Source organism: Capricornis sumatraensis, chromosome 3 (assembly GCF_032405125.1).
Source record: "Capricornis sumatraensis isolate serow.1 chromosome 3, serow.2, whole genome shotgun sequence".
NCBI classification, from domain to species: domain Eukaryota; kingdom Metazoa; phylum Chordata; class Mammalia; order Artiodactyla; family Bovidae; genus Capricornis; species Capricornis sumatraensis.
Window position 1 is genome coordinate 158,425,741 of NC_091071.1, and position 25,826 is coordinate 158,451,566.

The window sequence follows — 25,826 nt, forward strand, 5'->3', positions numbered from 1 at the left end:
TTAGAAGTCCCAACAAACTGCTCCCATTATACTCTTGTTATACTCTTTTGTCTTTAGCTGAAGATGGTATTTCAGGTGAGGGTTTGTGTCATTTTGGTGAGTTACTCAGTTTTCCTAGGTGTCTCCTATGTATACATGTTATTAAACTTACTGTTTGACTTTATCCTCTGCCTCCTGTCAATTTGATTCTTCAACCAACCAAAAGAACCTAGAGGGGTGAAAGAAAATGTATTCATCCTCAACATCTTGAATTAAGGAATTCTGTTTATTAACTATGGCTTCTCTTGTGGCTCAGCAGGTAAAGAATCTGCCTGCCATACGGGAGACCTAGGTTCGATCCCTAGGTTGGGAAGATCCCCTGGAGAAGGAAAAAGGCACCCATTCCAGTATTCTGGCTTGGAAAATTCCATGGACTGTATAGTCCATGGGGTTGCAAAGAGTTGGACACAACTTATGTAACTTAGAATAATATTTAAATTTTGAAGACAGATTGGTAATCAATTTTCCTTTGAAGAGTGAAGTTTCTACTTTTTAATTTCCTTTTCAAAACTGTTTTTCTATTGATTTTTTTTTCTAATTTGAGAGAATACTTTGATAGGTAGAAACAGGTTGTAGAATCAATCACCCCTGACTTAAAGCTTCTGTCCTTCATCACCTGGCTCTGGGACCTCGGTTTCCTCAATTGCAATATAGAGAAATTTACAACTATTTTTGTTGTTGTTGTTCAGTTGCTAAGTTGTGTCTGACTCTTTGAGACCCTGTGGACTGCAGCATGCCATGCTTCCCTGAGCTTCAGTAACTCCCAGAATTTGCTCAAACTCATGTCCATTGAGTTGGTGATGCCATCCAACCATCACATCTTCTGTCTCCCCCTTCTCTTTCTGCCATCAATCTTTCCCAGCATCAAGGTCTTTTCCAATGAGATTACTTTTCCCATCAGTTGGCCTAAGTATTGGAGCTTCAGCTTCAGCATCAGTCCTTCCAATGAATATTCAATGTTGATTTCCTTTAAGATTGACTGGTTTGGTCTCCTTTCTGTCCAAGAGACTCTCAAGAGTCTTCTCTAGCATCACAGTTTGAAAGCATCATTTCTTCTGCATTCAGCCTTCTCTATGGTCCAGCTCTAACATCTAGATGTACATGACTACTGGAAAACCCTTAGCTTTGACTAGACGGACCTTTGTCAGCATAGTGATGTCTCTGCTTTTTAATATACTATCTTTGTCATAGCTTTTCTTCCAAGGAACAAGCATCTTTAATTTCATGGCTGCAGTCACCATCCACAATGTTTTTGGAGCCCAAGAAAATAAAGCCTGTCACTGTTCCCATTGTTTCCTCATCATCTATTCACCATGAAGTGATGGGCCTGGATGCCATGATACTCATTTTTGGAATGCAGAATTTTAAGCCAGGTTTTTCACTCTCTTCTTTCACCTTATCAAGAGGCTCTTTAGTTTCTCTTTTCTTTCTGCCATTAGATACCATTAGAGTGGTATCATCTACACATCAAGGTTATTGATATTTCTCACAACAATCTTGATTCCAGCTTGTGATTCATCCAGCCTGGTATTTCTCATGATGTACTCTGCCTATTAGTTAAATAAGCATGGTGACAATATTCAGCCTTGATGTCCTCCCCCAATTTTGAACCAGTCCATTGTTCCATGTCCATTTCTAACTGTTGCTTCTTGACCTGAGTACCAATTTCTCAAGGGGCAAGTAAGGTGATCTGATATTCCCATATCTTTAAGAATTTTTGGCAGTTTGTTTTGATCCACAGAGTCAATCCCTAGGTCAGGAAGATCCCCTGGAAAAGGGAATGGCTACCCACTGCAGTATTCTTGCCTGGAGAATTTCATGGACAGAGGAGCCTTGTGGCAATAGTCCGTGGAGTTGCACAGAGTCAGACATAACTGAGCAACTAACACAGACAGAGAGGACACAGTCAAAGACTTTAGCATAATCAGTGAAGCAGAATTCTATTTTTTTCTGGAATTCACTTCCTTTATCTATGATCCAGTGCATGCTTGCAATTTGATCTCTCGTTCCTCTGCCTTTTCTGAATCCAGCTTGTACATCTTCTCAGATATAGCCTGTTGAAGCCTAGCTTGAAGGATTTTGAACATTGCCTTGCTAACATGTGAAATGAGTGCAATTGTACGGTAGTTTGAGCATTCTTTGGCATTGCCTGTCTTTGGGATTGAAATGAAAACTGACCTTTTCCAGTCTTGTGGCCATTGCTGAGTTTTCCAAATTTGCTGGCATATTGAATGTGGCAATTTAACAGCATCATCTTCTAGGATTTGAAATAGCTCAACTGGAATTCTGTCATCTCTGCTAAACTTGTTTGTAGTAGTGGTTCCTAAGGCCTTTTCCTAAGCAAGTGCAATTTGAATTATATTATGTTGGCAAGTATGAGGAGCCACGGGAAGAGTAGTTAAAGAGGGAAGAAGAGATGTAAGCTAACAGCAGTATTTTTTTGGCCACTTTGATTCCATTTGAATTCTTCTGATGTCTGCAAATTATTACAAAACACCAATATCCTCTTGCTTGTCCTTTGTCTTTCTGATTTTCACCACCCGCCCAGCCCCTTATTATTTCTGAGTGGCTTATTGGTTACGTTTGAGTAAGAACTGGTAGGGATGGGATGTTTCACATAGCTTTTATGAAAGCATGGACTTGTAAAGTTGTATCAATTATTTCCAAAGGCTCTTAGAAATGGAGCTCAGAGCAGCATACTAAAAGTGATTCCTCATATTTAATTAAAAAAATTTTTTTTAAATTATTTGGTTTTGGCTACACTGGGTCTTCCTTGCTTTGCAGTGGTTTTCTCTAGTTGTTATGAGTAGGGGCTACTCTTCATTGCAATGCAAAGTTTTCTCATTGTGGTGGCTTGTTGTGTGGAGCACAGGCTCTAGGGTGCATGGGCTTCAGAAGTTGCAGAACTCAGGCCTGGAAGCTGTGGCTCGAGGGCTCTAGCTGTGTGGCCTCAGTAGTTGTGGTGCACAGGCTTAGTTGCTCCTCAGCACGTGGGATCTTCCTGGACCAGGGTTTGAGTCCATGTTCCCTGTGTTGGCAGGAGGATTCTTATCCACTGTGCGACCAGGAAAGCCCTCATGTTTTCAGAAGTAGCAGGTATGTCATCTTCTTGGCCATCTAGAAATCTGAATTGAGAGCAGTCTTGACTGAGAGAAATATAATATTCCAATTCGAATCAGAAATGGTGTTCACTGCCACAAGCTGGAGAGAACCCGGGATTCTATTCATAATAAGGGAGTTGTAGGCGATGAGATCATGAAAGTACATGTGGCCATCAGGTCCACAGGTTTCAGTGCATCCTTGAGTTATGTAGACATAATTCTGTTCACAGTGGAAGCCCTTTGAGATTCTGGGAAGATAAAAGACATGATTAAAGCAATTGTCTATGAGCAAAAGTATTAGAACAGTAGTACTGATAATTCCCTCCCCATTCTGGTCTTCCTTGTTGCTGTCTCCAGTATTATCCCTGTTGCCTTGCTTTCCTTTCTCTGAAACCCCCAACTGAAGAACATTATGATAACAGATGCTACAGAGACTTGTCAATGAGGGCAGCATGATATGGCAGAGATGCAGGGACAATCCTGGAACCATTTCCTATATGAACAAAATTAAAATATTCACAACCTGAAAGTTGAGAGTTATCTTTTATTTGATGGGAATTTTTAAAACTTCAAGCCCAGGAAGCAGCATCTTAAGTAATCTTGGGAGAACTGCTCTGAGGAGGTGATGGGGGGAGACAGGTTATATGGAAGTTTTGCAACAAAGGGCAGGTAGTCAAAGGATTATTATTAATTTAGGAAAAAACCAGATATCTCATGTTAAGAACTTTAGTGCTTTGCTTTGTATGGGAAGATACAAGAATCTGGGCTCGCTAAAATCCTTCCTTTGCTATGCACCTCAGTTATCTGGGACTGATACCCTATTTTTCACATTCTGAGTTTTCTCAGGGCTCACTTTAGGGAGTGGCTGTAATCTGATGGCTGCTAGATGGCAGGTATTCTTGCCTCCCTGAGACTCCTCAGGGTTCTTCAGCTCACCATCCATGATGGCTTCAACCATTGATGATTGTGACATTCTTTGTTTACTAATACGGCAGGAAATATTCCATTTCTCACCCACAAGGGTTTTATTGCTTTATGTTTTAACTTTGATTCTACCTCTGAGCATAAGTTGTTCCTTATGCACAGTGGAGAATGATACTACAGCCCATTCATGATTCTTTGAAAGACAGAAGCTGAGAATATCTGGGATGGCAGAGCCATTTTCTAGGTAATAAGTTTCAGGTTGAAAGAGTGTATGTTTTTCACAATTAGAGAACCTTTTGAATATTCCTTTCGAAAAGGAACTTTTAAATGAGCTGATTTCCTCAATTGTTATAACATAAATTACCACTGAATAAAAGAAATTTCTTCTAGTTTTCAAATGAGCAAAAATGATCATATTGCCCTCCTGAGAAGTGAGTTAACAGCACTAAGAGACTTTAATTCTGGAAATCATATTTCATGAGTTTCAACTTGAGCCTCCGCTGGAAGTCCTTGTTTGTTGTCTTTGTAGAGCAGGGGTTCCCAAACTCCATGATATAATGCCTGATGTTCTGAAGTGGAGTTGATGCAATATAATGGAAATAAAGTGCACAATAAATATAATGTACTCAAATCAGCCAGAAACTGCCTCTCACCCACCCCACCTCCCATCCTGCCCCATCCTGCTCCAGTCCCTGGAAAAATTCTCTTCCGGGGAATCAGTCCCTGGTGCCAAAACCTTTGGGCACCACTGCTTTAGAGCACATCTTACAGTCCATTCCTCTTCCAGAATTCAGTTAGGTGATTCCATGACACCTTGTTTTTAGCTGCCCTGAAGGATGTTTTCTTGGGCAGTCAGTAAGCAGCATGGGAAGCAGGACAAAAGAAATTGAAATGGAGGACATGAATCAGGCAGCAAAGAAGGAAACTCTCTACTGAACTGTTGGCTTTGCAAGGGAGCTGCTTGCTCTTAAGCTGATTTTGGGTTTCTTATACAAGGTGCTCCTTCTTTCCTGCTTTTCCATACTGACTCCATGAAGATTTGGATGAATTTTGTTAAAAGGAAAATGGCCAAATTCTTTTGAGGAAATCCAATTATAATTGGATTAGAGTCCAATTATAAATCCTTGTAATGTTGACCACAAAGTAATTGGAGTCTAATTACAAGGGTTATTTTGATTACTTGGGCATAAGTGATGATTTTGTATGAAGATGAGAGGCCTCAGACTTTAGGTCCATGTGGCTCAGACTTGAAATCATAGAATGAAAAGAAATTCATTTAGATGGTGAAGTTACAGAGTCATAGACCCCAGTGCCCACAGCTGCCTAGGAGGCATTGGAAATGGGTACTTTCTCACTTTGATAGAATCAACAGAACAGGAAACATTTTTCTCTCAGATGAAAAGTATTATTCCTAGTGAAACGAAAAATGGCAACTGGTGCTTTGTCTCAGCTTTGAATGACATGGGACCAAATTAAACTGGAGGCTTCCCTAGTGACTCAGTGGGTGAAGAATCTGCCTGCAATGCGGGAGACAGAGGAGACACAGTTTCAATCACTGGGTTGGGAAGATCCCCTGGAAAAGGAAAAGGTAACCTGCCCCAGTATACTTGCCTGGAAAATCCCATGGCCAGATGAGCCTAGGGGACTACAGTCCATGGGGTTGCAAAGAGTTGGACATGACGAAGCACGCATGCAAGCTGAACTGGACAAACAAGCCTATTTAAAGAGAGGAAAGAAAACAGCCCCAGCCAATTAGAAGCCACATTCCAGGTGAATTTTCCCCAGCCCTTTCCTTTCCTCTTCTGTTCTCTGTCTCATTCTTTTTCTATATAATCTAATGATTTTTATTCACATACTTTCAAAACTTTAAAATATTGTGCACTTTATACAAAATACACCTGTGACCCTGATGCAACCTTGCATTCACATTTTGTACCTCCCAGTCCTTTCTAATCTGAGGCCAAGAGAAGTGAAGTGACTTACCAGAGCGAGTAAACAGCCAAGTGGACTTCAGGATGGAATTAATAGGATCTGCAACTTGTTTCTCGTTACGCTTCTATTGGGTAATGTGTTCTACAGAAGAAAAATATATTTTACATACTTTCTCAGGTCTAGTCAAAGTTACAAGATATGAAAATGATTGTTAGCTCTGCCAAAGATGTTTAAAACTGTTCTTTGAGGATTAGTTTATTCTGGTTGTCTCTGAACTTCCCTTTCTTTTGCTAGATAAAAGAAATGTCTATTGAGATGTGAAACTCCTTAATTTATCTGTGGTCAAGTCCCTATGAACAATTAAAAACCAATATTTTCTAATGGAATTAAACTCAAAATTAACTTAATGCTAACGTAAGTGATTAAGAGAATATACTTTGTGAAAAACATCAATACACTTGTTGTAATTGAATTTTATCTTATAATACTGTTTGCTCCTTCAGGGAATGTCTTTTTAAGGCGTTCTACTTAGAAAGTTCTTGCTCATTTAGAAACATAAATTAATTCTGAAACCTACTCAGAGGTTTCCTTATTACAAACAATTCATTTAATCAATTAGCAGCTAAAATTGTAGTCATTTTTAGATTTAATTGCTGAAGAATATGCTGTGCCTTTTTTTGTTGAGAAAAATGTATCACAATTTTTCTATAGTCTTTTTACTTTCTAAGGGTAAAGAATTCATAATCATAAAATAGTAAAAGTCAAATCAAGTTATATATACATATATATGTATATATATCTGTGTCTATATCTGCATTTTAAGATAATACCTGGTCCTGCTTGCAGACACAGACATAATATTTTTGATATCTTGACATAAATCAACTTTCCTCTGTAAAGCCTCTTCTTGCATTTTGATATAGGAATGTCATATATCAAATCATATATCATTTATTCTTATATTACATGTCCCTTACAACTGTATACAGATTTTAATGTAGCAACACTTTAAGACAATTTCAGATATTTGAGAACTATATCATAAATCAACTCTTTCTCATGCAGTAGTATGAACATTTCTCAAGTTACTGCATTTTTCTATACCCTACACAAATGAATGCACTTATTATACCTGCACCTATGCTCTTTACATATGTATAGAGACACACATATGACGTCATGCACACCTGAATGGACGATAGGCAGTTTTCCATTGTATATTTGACCATATAGTCTTTGACCGTAGTTCTGGCACATAGAACATGTGTGTGCCAAATCACATTCAGTTACCACTGTGCATTTTGTATGTGTTCGTAAGAGATACAACGTTAGCACCCAGTTTTGACAATTTGCTTTGCACATAGCTGTCGTCTTGTTATACAAAAATGTGATGCATTTTAAATGTTTAAGGCTTCATTTTTCTAGATGTTGAAATTTTTCTCTTCTCAAATTTCTGCTACAGTGAAAGATTTATTAAATGATGGTTTGATGCAGTTAGCATCTTCTTTCATGGTGTTTTGAAAAACCACCTTTGGTCTTTTCCCTTTTTGCAGTGTTTCTTGGACTTTTCCTCCTAATGCCACTCATTGAATCAGCTAACCCTTTTATGTAACTCAATAAGGAGACACTAACTATACTTGTGAATATACTTGGAGAGGCATATATATTTGTATAGGAGGACTACTATACTGTTTGTAGGAACTTAGGGTAAAGGTGCTTACTGAAATGAACCTGAGTTGTGGTTGACGAATAAAAAAGAAAATACCTTCAGAGGGCTTCCCTTGATGAAGTACACAGAGCAGGTAATATATTCTCAAAACACAAACAGAAATGCAACCAGTGAGTAATCAGTTTGAAAGTGAGATGAGATGGGGGTATTTTTATATAATGAGAAAGGAGCACTTCTTTTTTTGTGGGGTGAGGGGCATGCTACTTGGCTTTTGGAACTTAGTTCCCTGACCAGGAATTGAACCTGCACTCTTGGCAGTGAAAACGTGGTAACCACAGAACTAACCACAGAACCACCAGGGAATTCACCCATTGTTCTTAATTGTTAATGAAATTGTTACTATTCATCACTTGGACACATCTCCAGTCAGAATGCTCCATCCATTAGATGTTTGAGTAATAACTTCTTTAAGAAGGAAGCCAGGAGGGAGGAAGTGAAGACAGAGAATTATCTTTGCAGTTTATCTCTGTGATATTAAATTTAACCAAGTGAAAATATTCTGAGGATGAATGAATGCATTCTTATGGATTAGAGGCAAGGAACCTGAGCTGTGGATAGAGGATCCCACCCAGGATGAAGATATTTCTATTAATATATATAATGGGTTTTCTTTCACACCCATTATGGAATCTGTCTCTATAATGGGTTTTCTTTCACACCCATTATGGAATCTGTCTCTAGAGATGGCTAAGTGAAAGTGAAATCGCTCAGTCCTGTCGGACTCTTTGCGACCCCGTGGACTGTAGCCCACCAGGCTCTTCCGTCCATGGGATTCTCCAGGCAAGAATACTGGAGTGGGTTGCCATTTCTTTCTCCAGGGGATCTTCCCAACCCAGGGATTGAACTTGTGTCTCCCGCACTGCAAGCAGACGCTTTAACCTCTAACCTCTTCTGAACTTGATCTTCTGGTCTAGAATATAATGATCACAGGGCTATTGTGAGGCTAAAGTGAAGTGAAGGAAGCTGAATGTTCACACAGTGCTTTGCTCACGGAGAAGCAATGCTATGGCTATTGTGCCCATGATCTTGATAATAATATAGATGAGAGGATGGTATGATGATAATTATGACACGTATAGCAAGTAATAAGATCAGAGTTTCACCCCTCCCCCAATGTTTTGATAGTTTATAAATCCTCTAATATTTCAGTTGCAAATTTTACCACCTTTATTTAATACAGCACACTTTCACATGTTACTGGCTATGTGAAGTGAGAGTACCCTGACGATTGTTTGTGTGTGTGTGCGCACACGCATGTATGTGTTTCCAGTGTGGGCCACTTTAATCAGAATTAGCTGTGAGACAATCCAGTGTACTAATAAGGGCACAGACTTAAGCATTTGGTATATTTGGCTTTGAATTCCAATTCTAGTTCTGCGTTCTCTTAGGAATATGATACTATACAAATTATTCAACCTCTTTAAGCCTCAACTTATCATCTAACAAATAACAAGCTTATATAGTTATTAAGCTCTATAGGAATTGATATATGTGAAGTGCCAGTCTGGTGTCTGGAACATAGTTTATGTATAATAAGTAATGTTTGCTGCTATAATTACACTGTTGATGTTCTTATGATTAATACTTAGATTGTGACAATCCTTCATTCCAAAGTCACTTGATCAAAGGTTAATATAACTTGCTAATTTATTTTTGAACGTTCGTAAACTCATTCAAGGGGTTTTTGAGATCATTACTTAGGATCAATCAAGACCCTTAAGATAAGAGATTTTATTAACTTTAGCATACTATTTTTTTCTTCGATAACGTTATTGTTTAGTTGCTAAGTCATGTTGGACTCTTTTGCAACCCCATGGACTGTAGCTCGCCAGGCTCCTCTGTCCATGGGATTTCTCAGGCAAGAATACCAGAGTGGGTTGCCATTTCCTCCTCCAGGGGATCTCCCTAACCCAGGGATCGAACCTGAGTCTCATGCATTGGAAGAGGCGAGTTCTTTACTACTGAGTCACCAGGGAAGCCTTTTAGTGACATTAAAGACACATATATTCTTTCAGCAATATTTTATTATTTTGTTTTTTGAAACCCATAGGCTTCAATGATTTAATCATACTTGTCTGTTATATACACACATGCACAAATACACACATACATACTTATACACAAAAAGGTATGACCTATACTTTTATGCATATGTACATACTTATGTTTATGACTATATAAAATGTTTGTGTGCATATATACTCATGTGTGCATATGTTTGATCATATGGTCAGGTGCCAGACAGCTTCAAAACAGATTTTTATTTTCTTTTAATGAAATGTAATGATTCTTCTGGAGAATGAAATGGCAGCCCGCTCCAGTTGTCTTGCCTGGACAGAGGAGCCTGGTTGTCTATAGTCCAAGGGGTCGCAAGAGTAGGACACAACTTAGTGACTAAACGATGACAAACAATGATTTTTTTAAACATAATTGCTAAATATTTTCCAAAGTGAAACACTTCTGAAGACTTTGGTATAATACATTGCAACCTGAAAAACTATATTTTTCCATTATATGAATCATTTAAAGCCAGAAAGTGAAACAGAGTATTTTTTGCAAAAGATGGATTGTGTATATATATGTGCATTCATATACATTTATGTATCAAGAAGATAATGATTATACCAGGGTAATTTGAAGAGGCGAAGTATTTTTTTTTCCCTTAGATATTATTTTCCTTAAGGTAGAACTGATATACAGATTGTAGTGATTGAAAGTTTTATATCAGCTGCTGCTGCTGCTAAGTCGCTTCAGTCGTGTCTGACTCTGTGCCACCCCATAGACGGCAGCCCACCAGGCTCCCCTGTCCCTGGGATTCTCCAGGCAAGAACACTGGAGTGGGTTGCCATTTCCTTCTCCAATGCATGAAAGGGAAAAGTGAAAGTGAAGTTGCTCAGTCCTATCCGACTCTTAGCGACCCCATGGACTGCAGCCTACCAGGCTCCTCTGTTCATGGGATTTGCCAGACAAGAGTACTGGAGTGGGGTGCCATTGCTAGTACCTTATAAAATGAAATTATAGTACAGAATTTTAAAAATTGAAATATGGATTAACCACTATGATTATATATATATATGCTTGAACAATTGATTAGATATATGAAATAAATAAAAGTAAATTCTCACCTCATGAAAAATTAAAATGCAAAATTTGCCCTTTTATTGTTTTACCTTTTGTATCATTTTTCTTATTAAATATATTTTCTCTTCATAAGCAATGTACTTTTGGTAACAAAGAAGAACATAAACAAATGAAGTAAAAGTGAATTCAAGAATACAATAAAACCATAAACTCTGAAAAAAGTAAGAGTCATATTTATATGTTATCAAACAGTCAGGAAATTTGAATAAGAAAAACTGGAGAACTTTTGAAAAAATTAACTGATTTTACTACTTAAAATTAGAAGCATCTGTTAGCAATAACATAAATGACTAAAAGTGTTAAACATTGGATATTACTAATAGAAATAGTATATAAATACCTAAATTAAAATATAAAAATTAGTAAGTAAAACTATCTTATAGAAAAAAACAGAAAATAAGGCTATGGATCAACTCTTCTGTTATCAAGCATTTGAGAAATATCCATATCCATTCAACTCAATATTAGTGAAAGTAAATATTAAAATCAAAGCATTATTTCAGACAGCTAAAATGCAGAAAAGAATACTTTTGTTTGTTTCCTTGCTTTTTATTTTGGCAGCACATCTCAATGCAAATAAAGAAGTAGTATGAGTACCATCCTGCTACGGGAATGGAAAATAGTTCAGCTTTCCTGGAAGACAAATAAGCTATGTCTATTTCCAGAGCCTTAAAATGTTTTGACCCTTTGACTTGAGAATTACTGTTTTGAGTGGCTTCATGGTAGAAAAAAATCATATAGCATTGAAACATTATTTATTGCATTTAAGAAAGGAAAGTCAATCAAATGTGAGCAATTATCAAATGACTAAATAAAGATATTCACAGTGAATAATTTGCCTTTATTAACATGTCTTGAAAAAAGTATTTAAGACTAATAATGGGAAAAGTGCAAGGATATAGTAATACTATATAATCCCAAGTTTAAAAAAATATATTTTATACATACATAAATATCCCTATTTTTAAAAAACTGAAAGTTAGTTACACAGTTGTGTCCAACTCTTTGCAACCCCATAGACTGTAGCCCTCCAGTTTCCTCTGTCCATGGAATTCTCTAGGCAAGAATACTGGAGTGGGTCACCATTTCTTTTTCCAGGGGATCTTCACGACCCAGGGATTGAACCCAGATCTCCTGCATTGCAGACAGATTTTTTTAAACAACTGAGCTACTAGAGAAGCTTATCACATCAAATATCATTATATGTATATATAATTTATGTGAAGAAATATGCTACTTTTTTGTATGGTGGTGTCAGATAATTTTCCTTGTTAAATTATTATTACCCTCTTTTGTAGAATAGTCCTATATTACTTATAATCAGAAAAATGTAGTGAAAAAATGTACCTCTCAAACTAGTCACTTTGAAATATTATTTCAGTGAAGTTTAACTATTCAAAATATTTTGGGATTTCTTTTCAGGAGTACTAACTCAGGATTCTAGGGTTACAAAAATAGTGTAAACAAGATCTCTGATTTTCAGAAGTTCAGAATCTTGTGCAAAACTTGTAATAAACACATATTCATAGCATGGTGTAAGAGGGCTGCTGATTTCACTAAGTGATGAATGAATGAGTAGACGTACTCCAGCAATAAGCCAGCCTGGCAGTGAGTCACAGAGGATCTCTCAATGGATTCTTGCTACATTTAGCTCTACTTTAAAAGCATCACTGGAATTTTCACATAAAAGATGAGGCTGCAGGGAGAATGAGAGTTCCAGAATGAGGAAACAGCTTGAGCTAAAAATATGATCAAGTAGTGTGCCTATGGTGTTGGGTGTTTTGAGCAGTTGCTCATGACTGGAGTATGAAGCGAATGGTTGGAGCGTCCCTGGGGCTCTGCGGTAGAGAATCTGCCTGCAATGCAGTGGACATGGGTAGGACACATGGGTTCGTTCCTGGGCTTGCGAAGATCCCTGGGAGAAGGAAATGGCAACTCACTCCAGGATTCTTACCTGGAAAATCCCAATCCATGGGGTCGCAAAGAGTAGGACATGATTGGGCAACTAAAAAGGACAACAACAAAATAAATTAACTGGTGAAGACAACACTGAAGCTCATTGTGATGGATGTGGGGCACTTACTATTTTCTGTAGGTAAAGGGGGAATCACTGAGTTGATATAACACTGTGGAGTGTGGATGGTGGATGAGAAGTAGCCAAGAAATGGAACATTAGAGACAATCTTATTAGTCTAGAAATTGAACTGAGTCCAGGAAATGACCTGAAAATGTAAAAGATGATGGCAAATTTGAGAAAAATTTATGGAACAGAATTAACTGCATTTGGGGCCATTTGAATGCAGTTTCCTGAAACCTGCCTTATCTAGAACTTAGATTCAGGATCTCTAGGTATAATGCCTAAGAATTTGATTTTAATGAATTCCTAAGGGGAGCTGAAAGCATATTAAGGTTTAGGGAGCATCAGCTCATCATTAATCTGAGCCAAAGTGTCAAGGATTCTGAGACCCCAGAACTCAAATCCTTGAGACCCCAAGGATTCAAACACCCCAGAGTGATTTCAACTATAGAACACCCAGACTATGACTTACATGACATCAAGGGCTGAATTTAACATTAGATGATTTCTGTGGCTGAAAAATCCCAGGAAATATATTCTTTTAACCTTGTAAAATTTGAGATATTTATTGGATTCAGTTGAGCCAAAGTGAAATCAAATCATTCAATAAATCAAAGAGTTCCAAAACTCCTGTCCTGAAATAGGGCTTCCCTGATAGCTCAGTAGATAAAGAATCCGCCTGCAATGCAGGAGACTCCGGTTCAATTCCTGGGTAGGGAAGATCCTCTGGAGAAGGGATAGACTACTGATTCTAGAATTCTTGGGCTTCACTTGTGGCTCAGCTGGTAAAGAATCCACTTGCAATGCGAAAGACCTGGGTGCGATCCCTGGGCTGGGAGGATCCCCTGGAGAAGGGAAAAGCTGCTCACTCCAGTATTCTGGCCTGGAGAACCCCATGAGCTGCACAGCTCATGGGGCATAAAGAGCTGGACACGACTGGAGCATTAGTCTTCTAGCCATCCTCTTGCTTATTCATCCGTTCCTTGCATGAGTTTTTACGACAGACTTCCTTGTGCTAAAGGCTAAGGGTGTGGTGATTTACTACAGAACCCTTCCCGGCCTTCAAAGAGCTCACTAGCGGTGTCTGTACACAGTCGACTAGGGGTGTGTGTGCTCAGTTGCTCAGTTGTGTCTGACTCTGGCCATGGGATTCTCCTGCCAAGAATACTGGAGCACGTTGCCATTTCCTATTCCAGGGGGTCTTCCTGACCGAGGAATCGAACCTGCATTCTTTACCACTGAGCCACCTTGTAGAGGAGCTTATGTTTTTGTGTCCACCTTGAGGTAGATGTTAACTTATTACATGTGCTTCTCCCAACAAAACTAACGTTTAATTATTTTTATTTCAAAGTGGAAGAACCAAGGTCTCAGGAAGATTATATGACTTGTCCCAGATCTCACAAGTAATAAGTGGTAAAACCAGGCCATGATATTCACTTTACCCACTTATGCTGTCCCCTAAGAAAGAAGGAAATCAAACATGCACACAAAAATTGTATTGGTGTATTACAGAAGGATGCACAGTGTATTGGCGGAGCTTGGGGACAGCTGTGATTGCCATTGTTTAACAGAATAGTTCAGACCAACCTCTGTCCTTAAAAGTGACCTGTGGGTCTTATTTAGAGGACATCATAATAAAACTGAAGAGTTAGATGTTTCCCTCGTTCTGTGGGCAGAGAACATTAACAATCTATGTTGACTTGAAACTCTATTTATAGACTTGCAATTGTAAGGCTTGTTAACTTACAATTTAAAAATCTTTATGATGAGTGAGTTTTACATAATTGGTCAAGAAAACCAGCACAGATATGTAAAATAGCATATATAGTTTAAAATACCAACATGTGATGTTTCTTAGAGCTTATCAGAGATTGTATACTGAGGCAGATCTTCAGATCTAGAAAAAGAAGGGTGAAGATTATTCTAATTTTATCAATAGATATCTCGAAGCTAAATCTAGACCATTTTAAATAAAACCTGAAATTTTTGCATATACCTTAGGTGTACACTTTTTAAATAACTCTTTCATATACCATAGGTTCTAAATCAAACAGTGCTGATAAATGAGGGAAGAGTACAAAGGAACAATTAAAAAAATAATATATCAGAGTTAAAGATGAATAAAAGCATAGGCGTAAACTATGGAAAATGCTTCAGTTATCCCAAGGGTGCTATCATTTCAAATACTGTCATAGAATTTTAAAAGCTAGGAATGTTTCAAATATAGTCTTTAATTGTCATAATATCTCAAGCAAGAGAACCAGATAAATAACTTGCACATCACCAAGTGAGATTAAAAGTCAAGATAAAATCCAGGTCTATGGAACTAACAAGTACCTGCTTTTTTGGTTTTGTAAAATTACATTATCTGCTTTAAAAAAAAAAATATTGCACATCTATGTTATCTCTTGTTTTGCACACTTATATTGTATATTTTTTTATTTTTGATATTTCATACTTTCCTGTTCAGGTCACTTCATTCCAGCCTTCATGAAAAAAAGAGAAACAAATTCATTTAGGGTAGAATCATCTTCCTGACCTTGAATTTGTAATTTTTGAAGTAGAACTAATAGTATTTTAAAGTAATTATGAGCTTCCCTAATGGCTCAGTGGTAAAGAATCTGCAATGCAGGAGCTGCAGGAGATGCAAGTTTGATCCCTGGGTAAGGAAGATCCCTTGGAGGAGGGCATGGAAACCCACTCCAGTATTCTTGCCTGGAGAAGCCCATGGATACAGGAGCCTGGCTGCAGTCCACAGAGTCGTAAAGAGCTGGACACGACTGGAGCAATTCAGTGTGCAGCACATAAGTAATTATAAAGTCACATGGATTAATTTTAAAACATTTTTAATTGGAGGACAACTGTTTTACAATATTGTGTTGGCTTCTGCCATACAACATGAATCAGCTACATATTTACACATGTCCCCTACCTCTTGAACCTTCTCCCACTCCTCCACCCCATCCTACCCTTGTAGGCTGCCACAGAGCACTGCATTGAGCTCCCTGTGTTACAGACCTCTATACGCTTGTGGTAGTAACCTCCTGATAGGTAGCTATTTTACTTACAGTAATGTATATATTTCAGTGCTACTCTCTCAATCCACCACCCACCTCTCTTCTTTCCCTGCTGTGTCCAAAGTCTGCTTCTCTATTTCTGCCCAGCAAATAGTTCATCAGTACCATCCTTCTAGATTCCACATAAATGCATTAATATAGGAATAGAACTACCATATGACCCCACAATCCCACTACTGGGCATATACTCTGAGAAAACCATAACTGAAAAAGTCACATGTATCCTGGTGTTCATTGTAGCACCATTTACAATAGTTAGCACGTGAAGGCAACGTGGATGTCCTTTGACAGATAAATGGATTGGGAGGTTTCAATGCACGCGTGCCATGGAATATCACTGAGCCATAAAAAGGAACACATTTGAGTCAGTTCTAGTGAGGTGAATGAACCTAGAGCTTGTTATACAGAGTGAGGTGAGTCGCATTATTTGATGGTACCATTTAATATTTACCAGAGAAAATGCTGTGATGTTGGGTCACCTCTATGTGCTTTCAATTATTTTTCACAAATATATAGACAGAGATAGGTAGATGCATACATACATACATACATGAGTAAGCCTTACTAAATCAAAGAAAAATACATTTTTTCCATTCTGTATAATGATCAAAGAACATGGATTTGATAACTTGTTACTCAGTAAGTAATAAAACAATTATTGAATTTGCTGACAAGTGCAGATAATTATAACCTTTCCAATTTTTGTGTTATATCAATTTCAAAAGATTTATTTAGGGTCTATGTTGCTGCCTATGCTATGGAAAGTGATCCCTTCTTTCTAAAAAATGTTTGGAAAAAGAAATACAATTCACCAAAATATTATTTTAAAAGTTCTCTAAGCAATTTTTATATTGAAGTTGAATCACCACCGTGGCATATCATAGACAAACAAATAACCACTTCAGGGTTATTAAAAGAAAAGTTTGACCTTACAGTAAATCTCTTATTGAGAGGATTTAAACCAGATTATCCACTGTATTTCTTTTATTCCAACATTCCTCTTCTTTCTTATAATGATGAAACTGTAAAATGTGTAGTCAGTAGGCCCAAATAATTTCTTTAAACTAGTTGTCAGAGCTGATTTTAAATCTGTCTCATCCTTTATGATTCACCTAATGGGCCATATTTGATATGAAAAATATTGTAAGTGTATATGATTCAATGCCTTGATTTTGTATTAGCCCTTTTATAGTACTAACATTGATTTTATCTTTTTTCGTCTCTTATCAGGCATTTCTTAGGGTTAATATTAGGCATTTTAGGCATTGTAAGGGTTATTGGACACTTACTTAGTAGCCCAAAGAACTTTTTCTTTAAAGAGTCAAACAATAAACATTTTAGCCTTTATGGGTCATGTGGTATGAGTCCCAACATGTTGTTCAGTTGCAAAGTCATGTCTGACTCTTTGTGACCTTCTGGACTGCAGCACATCAGGCTTCCCTGTCCTTCCCTATCTCCCAGAGTTTGCTCGAATTCATGTCCATTGAGTCAGTGATGCCATCCAAACATCTCATCCTCTGTCACCCTCTTCTCCTCTTGCCCTCTATCTTTCCCAGCATCAGAGTCTTTCCCAATGAGTCGGCTCTTCACATCAGGTGGCCAAACTATTGGAGCTTCAGCTTCAGCATCAGTCCCTCCAGTGAATATTCAGGGTTGATTTCCTTTAGGATTGACTGGTTTGATCTCCTTGCTGTCCATGGGACTCTCAAGAGTCTTCTTCAGCACCGCAATTTGAAATCATCAATTCTTCAGTGTTTAGCCTTCTTTATGGTGCCAACATGTCCTGTACTAAAAAAGGCAATGGGCTTTACTTGGGAAATGTGCTATAGTTGGCCAATCTCTGTCTGTTATCCTGAAGAAAGATGAAAAAAATCCGTGGTACTTGCACGTTTATTCTATGTACATGTGTTAAATAAAGAATCAATCTCTTTGCCCACTAAATGGGAGAGGAAGAATGTTTTCAGTGAGAGCACTATTACCTCTGGCTGACCTGTGACTCTGAAGGACAGAAACAGCAGAGGTGAAAGTGTCTTCCTCCCTTCTGTAATTCCTGAAGAAGTTGCTTCCCCTTCTCAAATCATACCAGCTGACCTCATGCCTGCTCTTCTTTGATGCCCCACTAATGTTAACCCTGCTCTCCTGGAGAAGTTTTTCTCTAAGGTAAATAGAAAATTCAGAGAAATTTGATAATCTAGCTTCCCTTTCAGCTAGACTAAAGCTTATACTCTTCATACTGGAAACAATTATTTCTTTTTTTAAATTAATTTTTTTTGGAGTATAGTACTACTACAATGCTGTGTTAGCTTCTGTTGTACAGAAATGTGAATCAGTTATACATGTGCATATATCTACTCTTTTTTAGATTCTCTTACCATCTAGGTCATTACAGAGCTGGGAACAATGATTTCTTAGAAAATGAGCTACCCGGGTAGCTCTACCCAAGTAGAAATTTGGACAAAGAGAGCAACATGGAACTGATAAATCCCCCTCGCCCCCTGCACCAGAGCTTTTGGAAATTAGTATTGATGTTCTGTCTATTGTTTAAGGAATTAAATTTAATTCTCAAATCTTCAGGCTTAAAGCCGAACTTTATTTCAAAGCAAACATCACACTTGCTCAAAAATCTTCAATGATTTTTTTTAACGTGTTTAACATGTTTATTTTATGAAGCATAAAAATCAAAATCAGTACAGATAGACATGCTTGCATCAGCTTAATTCTTGTATCATTTTTAGTATTGAAATGCTCCATGTGTTTACTCAGAGTATTATTTTCTCTTATGATTTACATGTTTTGAAAAATTGAATAGTTTAGTTAAACATTATAAAGATTTTTTTATTGGATAGTCTCACTATTTCTTTGCTTTTGGGATAAAATGTACTCAATATCAGAAAGTACTTGATTTATTTTTTTAGAGAAAGTAATTATTGAATTGAATTAAAATTCCTCACTTACGTTATTCTCGATGCATTGAAGAATCAGTAGATAAGATCGTGAGTGATGTATGGGACTTTACTGTTTTTCAATCTCTTGCATGTGTTAGTTAACTGCTTCCTGTAACCTTGTGCAATGTGGTGCATAAATATGCATAATATATATATAAAGTATATTCAAGTGTACATACTGTGTATATATGAATTATGCACATATATACATATATAATGTATAGAGGAAGAACATACAACTTCAGAAAGACACATGACTTTTCAAGGTCACACAACAATCAAGATCCCAGTCATGTCATTTAACTCTTCTATTATACCACAGTGCTTCCCTCTAAAGAATGAAAGATACAGTTACTTATTCCTTAGAAAGAATGTGATCCTATCATGTCATTTCTTAAAATATATATTTTTTGAATTTTAGAATAGTTTTGAATTTACCAAAAAGTGGCAAAGAACACACAGAAGATTCCTGAATACCCCACACTCAGATTTCCCTTTTATTATTCACTTACACTATTATGGTGTTTTTGTCACAACTAAAGACTCAATATTGATACATTGTTGTTAAAACCATACTGTGATCGTTTCTCAGATATTCCTTAGTTTATGTGATCTTGACAGTTTTGAGGATTACTGGGCTGGTATTTTGTAGAATGTCTCTCAATTTGGGTTTGTCTGGTGTTTTTCTCATGATTCTATTGGAGTTATGGTTTAGAGGAGGAAGACCACAGAGATTAAGTGCACTTCTCATCACATGATATCAAGGATGCATTCTCTCAACATTACTGATCAGTGTGGATGACTTGGTGTGGTGTAGGTAGTGTTTACAGGTTTCTTCATGTAAACTTCATCTTCTCCTCCTTTCCACACTGTACCCTTTGGAAGGAAGTCATGTGTATAGCCTACACCTCAGGGGTGTCTATTTATGATTCATCTTCTTGAGGAGGAGCTTCATTTGATTTGATCTCCATGAAATTAGGCAAGAATATTGTCTCCATTGAATCTTTGCTAATAGGAAAATCTTCTTCAGGATATATAAGTGTGTTCATACTAAGTGAATAATTGTCTCCCAGAGCATGCTTACTTGCTTGTGTATTTTTTTCCTTTCCTTCATGGTTCATACAATAAATGCATTTGGATTAAAGATAAGAAACAGACCACTTGATTAAATAACTAAGGAAGGGTTAGTCACTCAGTTGTGTCTGACTGTTTGTGACCCCATAGACTGTAGCCTGCCAAGCTCTTCTGTTCATGGAATTTTCTTGGCCAGAATACTGGAGTGGGTAGCCATTCCCTTCTCCAGGGGATCTTCCTGACCCAGGGGTTTAACCCAGGCCCCCTGCATTGCAGGCATATTCTATACCATCTCAGCCACCAGGGAAGCCCCTAAAGAACTAAACTGCTAGAGTTTATTTACTAAGTTTACTTTTAAATATTAATATTTATAAATTGGCATGGAAGTCTTTCAAATATAGTATGAAGTGGAATGGAATTTTACAGCTAAATTTGAATTAAATATGAAGAATTCGATGACAAAAAAAGGAAAGACTCAATACCTTTTACAGAGAAGGCAATAGCACCCCACTCCAGTATTCTTGTCTGGAAAATCCCATGGATGGAGGAGCCTGGTAGGCTGCAGTCCATGGGGTCGCTAAGAGTTGGACACGACTGAGCGACTTCACTTTCACTTTTCACTTTCCACTTTCATGCATTGGAGAAGGAAATGGCAACCCACTCCAGTGTTCTTGCCTGGAGAATCCCAGGGACGGGGGAGCCTGGTGGGCTGCCGTCTATAGGGTCACACAGAGTTGGACACGACTGAAGCAACTTAGCAGCAGCAGCAGCAATACCTTTTATGGTTAGTAGTCTTAACACATTTCATATAATGCCTAAACATGCTATTTGTTATGCCTAAAGTAATGAATTAACACATATTGTCAGAATGAAATATAATTTTTGGACACATTTTAGGGGGAAGGGATTTGGCCATGTCAACAGGCATAGAAGTAACGCTGAGTTTAACTTGGGGATTTAAAAACAATGTGTACTCTTCAGGAAGAAATTTTCAAAAACATGTGTTCTGTAAAAATAAATATGAGAAGCAGATTTATCTCCCCCAAACTGAATCTCATTCTTCATTTAATCATATTATTGCAACATAATAATAATTTGGGGGTGGTATTTTAAATTAGGAAAAAGTTTGGTAGCAAATTTAACATGAGAAGATTCTGTACCAGACTTGTTAGATTTGTTAAACTTTAAAATTAAAAAATGAATTTTACTATCTTCTAAGAACCTGAATTCTCTTAGAATACCTCTCCCTCTCTCATACATTGGGCGATGCTTTGTCATGGAATTTTTATTGACTATGTAATGGACCCCAAAAGAAAATAGTTTAATATTGCAGAGTCAGTCTGGAAAACTAGTGATTGTCTACTAGAACTATTCTGAACCATTATATATCAATCAAGTGATATATAAGTATTCTAAAATAAAAATGCAATGAGTATAAAACTCAATTTATAACTCAATTTTTAAATTCTTATTCTTTAGATTTTTAAAGAATGGGTTATTCTTGATAAATTGACATACCTGTTTAGCATAAACTACTAATTGACTGAAAACACTTATTCTCAATAATATAATGCATTTATGAACTATAATGAAAACTATGAAGTGAAATGAAATATAACGAAATATATTGGTGGCACTGTTGTCAGAGGAATACAGAAAAAATTATTTTTCAGTTACATGTACTGATTCACACCCTAAAAATTTTAAAGGAAATTAATAAGTGATTTAATGTTTGTATGGACAAGTAAATACCATGCAAATATTGAAGTGATGCTATAAATATCTTACCTTAAAGAAGATGGGTGGTTTTGTGATTTCATTGGGATCTGTGAAATCCAGTGAGAATTTACTAAAAAGGAAATTATCTTGAGAGTTTTCTGAGAATAGCAAATACTGTACAGTGATGGTGGCTTCACTCCATTTCTAAAACTTTTATTGAGAGCTAAATGATTCTGTTCTGCATGTTGGGGCTACTGTGTTGGATGCTATTTGGGGCTAGCCCTCTGAGAATTCTGTATTATAAATTCCATTTATAACAGTTTATAGTCACTCAATAAATTTTGCTTGTATTTCCACCCAAATAGAGTTATTGTATTTTTATTGCTTAGATCATCATGTTATAAAATATTACAAATCTTTTGAAAAATTATGAGCTACTCTGAAATTCTCATGTTGGGACAAAAACATGTTGGTCGTTGTCCCAGAAATTCACTTAAAAAGTGAACAGCCACGGCCACGGCCCTCTGTGCTTGGGGCCAGAGGACACCAAAAGGTGTCAAATACAGCCCATCCTTCAAGAAACGTTGTCGAGTTAAGCTTATTACATACAAGACATTTACCCAAGAGAGTCACCCTCTGGAATCTAAGCCATTGGCTAATCAATTCAAGCCATTGATTTTATTGATTTGACAAGCAGTTTTTATTCACTCACAAAGCTATAAATATATCTGAGTTTTTGAATAGCATCTGGAAATGGTAGTACATACGATAACAACTATTATTATAATCTCTAAATAATATTCAGGAGATGGAGCTTGCTGTAGTAGAAAGATGATTTACTGTGGAGTCAAACAGATCTGAATTTGATACAGACTTCTATCACAGCCAGTAACCTATGACCTTCCTTTGAACTAGTTCCTTAAGCTTTCTGAGACTTGTCTTTCTCACTTGTGATGTGTAACTAAACCCTAACTTTCAGTGTGGCTGGGAGGCTTTAATATTAATATAACATATGTAGAGCTCTTTCCACATGAATGGCAGAGAGCATGTATGGGAAACTGTTGCTACGTATTTGTCAGTATTAGGATAATAATTCTAGGGCAATGTTTCACTGTTTTTTTTCTTTTAATTACTTCACCTTCATTACCCAATCTAATTTTTAAACTAACTTCTGAAATGAAGATGTTATCAATTCAGTTATTCAGATAAAGAAACCGAGAAAAGGAGTGACCAATGGAAACTCATCAAGTTTCAGAATTTGAATCTTTGACTTCTAGCTCAAGATCTTGTCCTTTCCATAAAGACTTAAGAATTGTGAGAATTCAATTTTGCCTTGTTCACATAAAAGCCTACCTGCCTGGTTTGGACAAAATATATAAATTCTTGAAAGCTTAGCTTCCTCACCCATCCTTGGAGGGTGTTGTGCTGAGTTGTCTCAGTCCTTTCCAGTTTCACAGGCACTGGAACCAGTAGCATGCGGTTCTGAAGGGCACAGGTGCTGAGATAAACTCCTGGGTTCAATTTGACACTGTCATTTGTTGGTTCTGTAAGCTTAGGCACATTACTAAATCTCTCCAAGTCTCATTTTACTCATTATGGGATAACAGGGGCTTCCTTGGTAGCTCAGACGGTAAAGAATCTGCCTGCAATGCAGGAGACCTGGGTTCAGTCTCTGGGTCAGGAAGATCACCTAGAGAAGGGAATGGCAACACATTCCAGTATTCTTGCCTGGAGAATTCCATAGACAGAGGAACCTGGTGAGCTACAGTCTATGGGATCACAAATAGTTGGACATGACTGCACAACTAACATACACCTGGGGTAATTAATAGTACTTAATTCAGAGCATTGTCATTGTGAGGAATAAATGCATTAAACTATGCAAAGTAGTAAGAATGGGTTTTGGTATAGAGCATTATATTGTTATTTAGTGGCTAAATCATGTCTGACTCTTTTGCAACCCCATGGGCTATAGCCCGCCAGGCTCTTCAGTTCATGTTTCCCAGGCAAGAATACTGGAGTGGGTTGCCATTTCCTTCTCCAGGGGATCTTCTCAATCCAGGGATCAAACCCATGTCTCCTGTATTGGCAGGCGGATTCTTTACCACTGAGCCACCAGGGAAGCCCCAGAAAAAGTGTTATAAATATTTGTCAATTATTTCCTAAAGTTGTATCATTAAATTTAGTGCCTCCAAGTGAGCTATTTAAACTCTCAAGTCATACAATAGATTTGCTCAAATGATTAATTGTAAGCATCTCCATCCTGGATTTCTGTCTCAATCACACTGCTATTCTCTGACAGATCCAACCTGATAGCTCTGTGCTAAAGAACAGCTACTGGCGGACATAGTCACATGCACCTGGGAGCAGTGTTTGCCTGTCCAGTAGTAGATGTGTGTGTATCAATATACAGTCATCACTGAATCTTCTCCTGATTTCCAGTTGACCTGATGAATCTGATTCTTTGAAGTTCTAGAAATATGCAGGATCTGGATCACTATGCTTGTGAAACCAATGATTCTAATTAAACATTTTCTGTAGCATCAAGATGTATAGTGAAACTTCTTTGCAGAATAATTATTTAACTGTTTATATTCCAAGCATTGGATGTACCTTGATATTCATTTTGGTAGAAGAATGATTAAAAGTCTAAATTCCATGCTATTTATAAACAAATGTTAAGCCTTAATTCACTTATAAAAACATTCATGAAAGCATATCACATTCATATAAGATCTCTCTTGAAAGTAATGCTAATAATTGAACTTAGAATATTGAGACCCATAGGAAAATGGAGTCAACATAAAAATAATAGGCAAATATTTGGCAAATGGCTTAAAAATTTTATATATTTTATTTCCATAGCATGGACTTTTAGAACATATTGGTAAAATATTCACTCCTAAATTATTGTTTCATAATATCTCAATGTTTAATAATATAAGTACAAATTTTTTGGCACTTCTATGCCTTAATTTTGCTTTGTAAGAATTTCAAAAATATAGAAATGGCTGACATTTTTCAAAACAACTACTAGCACAGTGCAAAACAAATCTGCTTTCTTTCCATTTTTTTTTTTCTGTATTCACTCTTTCTTTTTTGCTAGGTGGCATGCATGCAGTGGTTTCATGGAGACCATACAATGCTTGAGATGATTGAGAAAAAGCGTTGCTTGTGCAAGGAAATAAAAGCTAGACAGAAAACGGAAAAGGGGCTTTGCAAACAGGATAGCATGCCTATCCTACCCAGCTGGAAGAAGAATGCAGGTGCAAAGAAGTACAGCCCTCCACCCTATTCTAAACAGCAAACGGTGTTCTGGGATACTGCCATATGACTGTGTGCAGGATGGCGTGAGCTCCACGTTACTTAACATGAAGAGGGAGGTCGACTTGGTCATGTGATAAGTAACTGTTACATATCTTCTCAGTCAGAATGGAATGCCAGTGGTTCCCTGGAAAGCCCATGGGAAGCTGTGCCTATTCATGGCGAGTTCAAGATAAAATGCGTATTTCCTTGCATTTAAGGCACACTTATTTATCATGGATTATTTTGAATCCAGAAGATATTGAGATGTAAATATTTTATTAGTTTATGGGTGGCACCTGAAATAATACACATTATACGTATATAAATGATAGAAATACCAAGAGTTTTACTATATGATACAATTTCGGTATTAACTGGTTTGTTATCTCTTTTATATGTCCCTTGATGCCTTTGATTATTAATTTTTGCATTTAAAATGTTTTTCTTTCTTCCTACATTTGGTTTCTGTACACTAGCTCATGTATGCATTATGTTCAATCACATAATATATGATCTGGTGCTAGTAATGTAGAAGTTGAATATCACATCGTTAAGAACATCTGTTTGTTGCTTTGTACCTTTTTAAGGGTTTGATGGGAAATGAATGCCAATGTGATGCTGAATTTGGACATCCACATTGCATCAATACCGATATTTTTGCCGCATTGGCTTTATAAGAATTTCTCTTCAAATGTCATCTTGTTTATACTAAGCAATGGTGAGTCAGACTCCAGAGAAAGTTATTAGGGTATATTTGGACAT

The 25,826-nt window shown here is 37.1% G+C and overlaps 1 protein-coding gene across 1 annotated transcript in view; it reads left to right on the plus strand.

Moving 5' to 3' along the window:
- NYAP2 (neuronal tyrosine-phosphorylated phosphoinositide-3-kinase adaptor 2) overlaps window positions 1-25,092 on the plus strand; it is a 296,115-nt gene extending 271,023 nt beyond the window's left edge. The window contains exon 6 of the mRNA XM_068966983.1: window positions 24,865-25,092. Coding sequence (XP_068823084.1) covers window positions 24,865-25,092 — 228 coding nt within the window. The remainder of the gene's footprint in view (window positions 1-24,864) is intronic.
- Window positions 25,093-25,826: the final 734 nt, after the last annotated feature.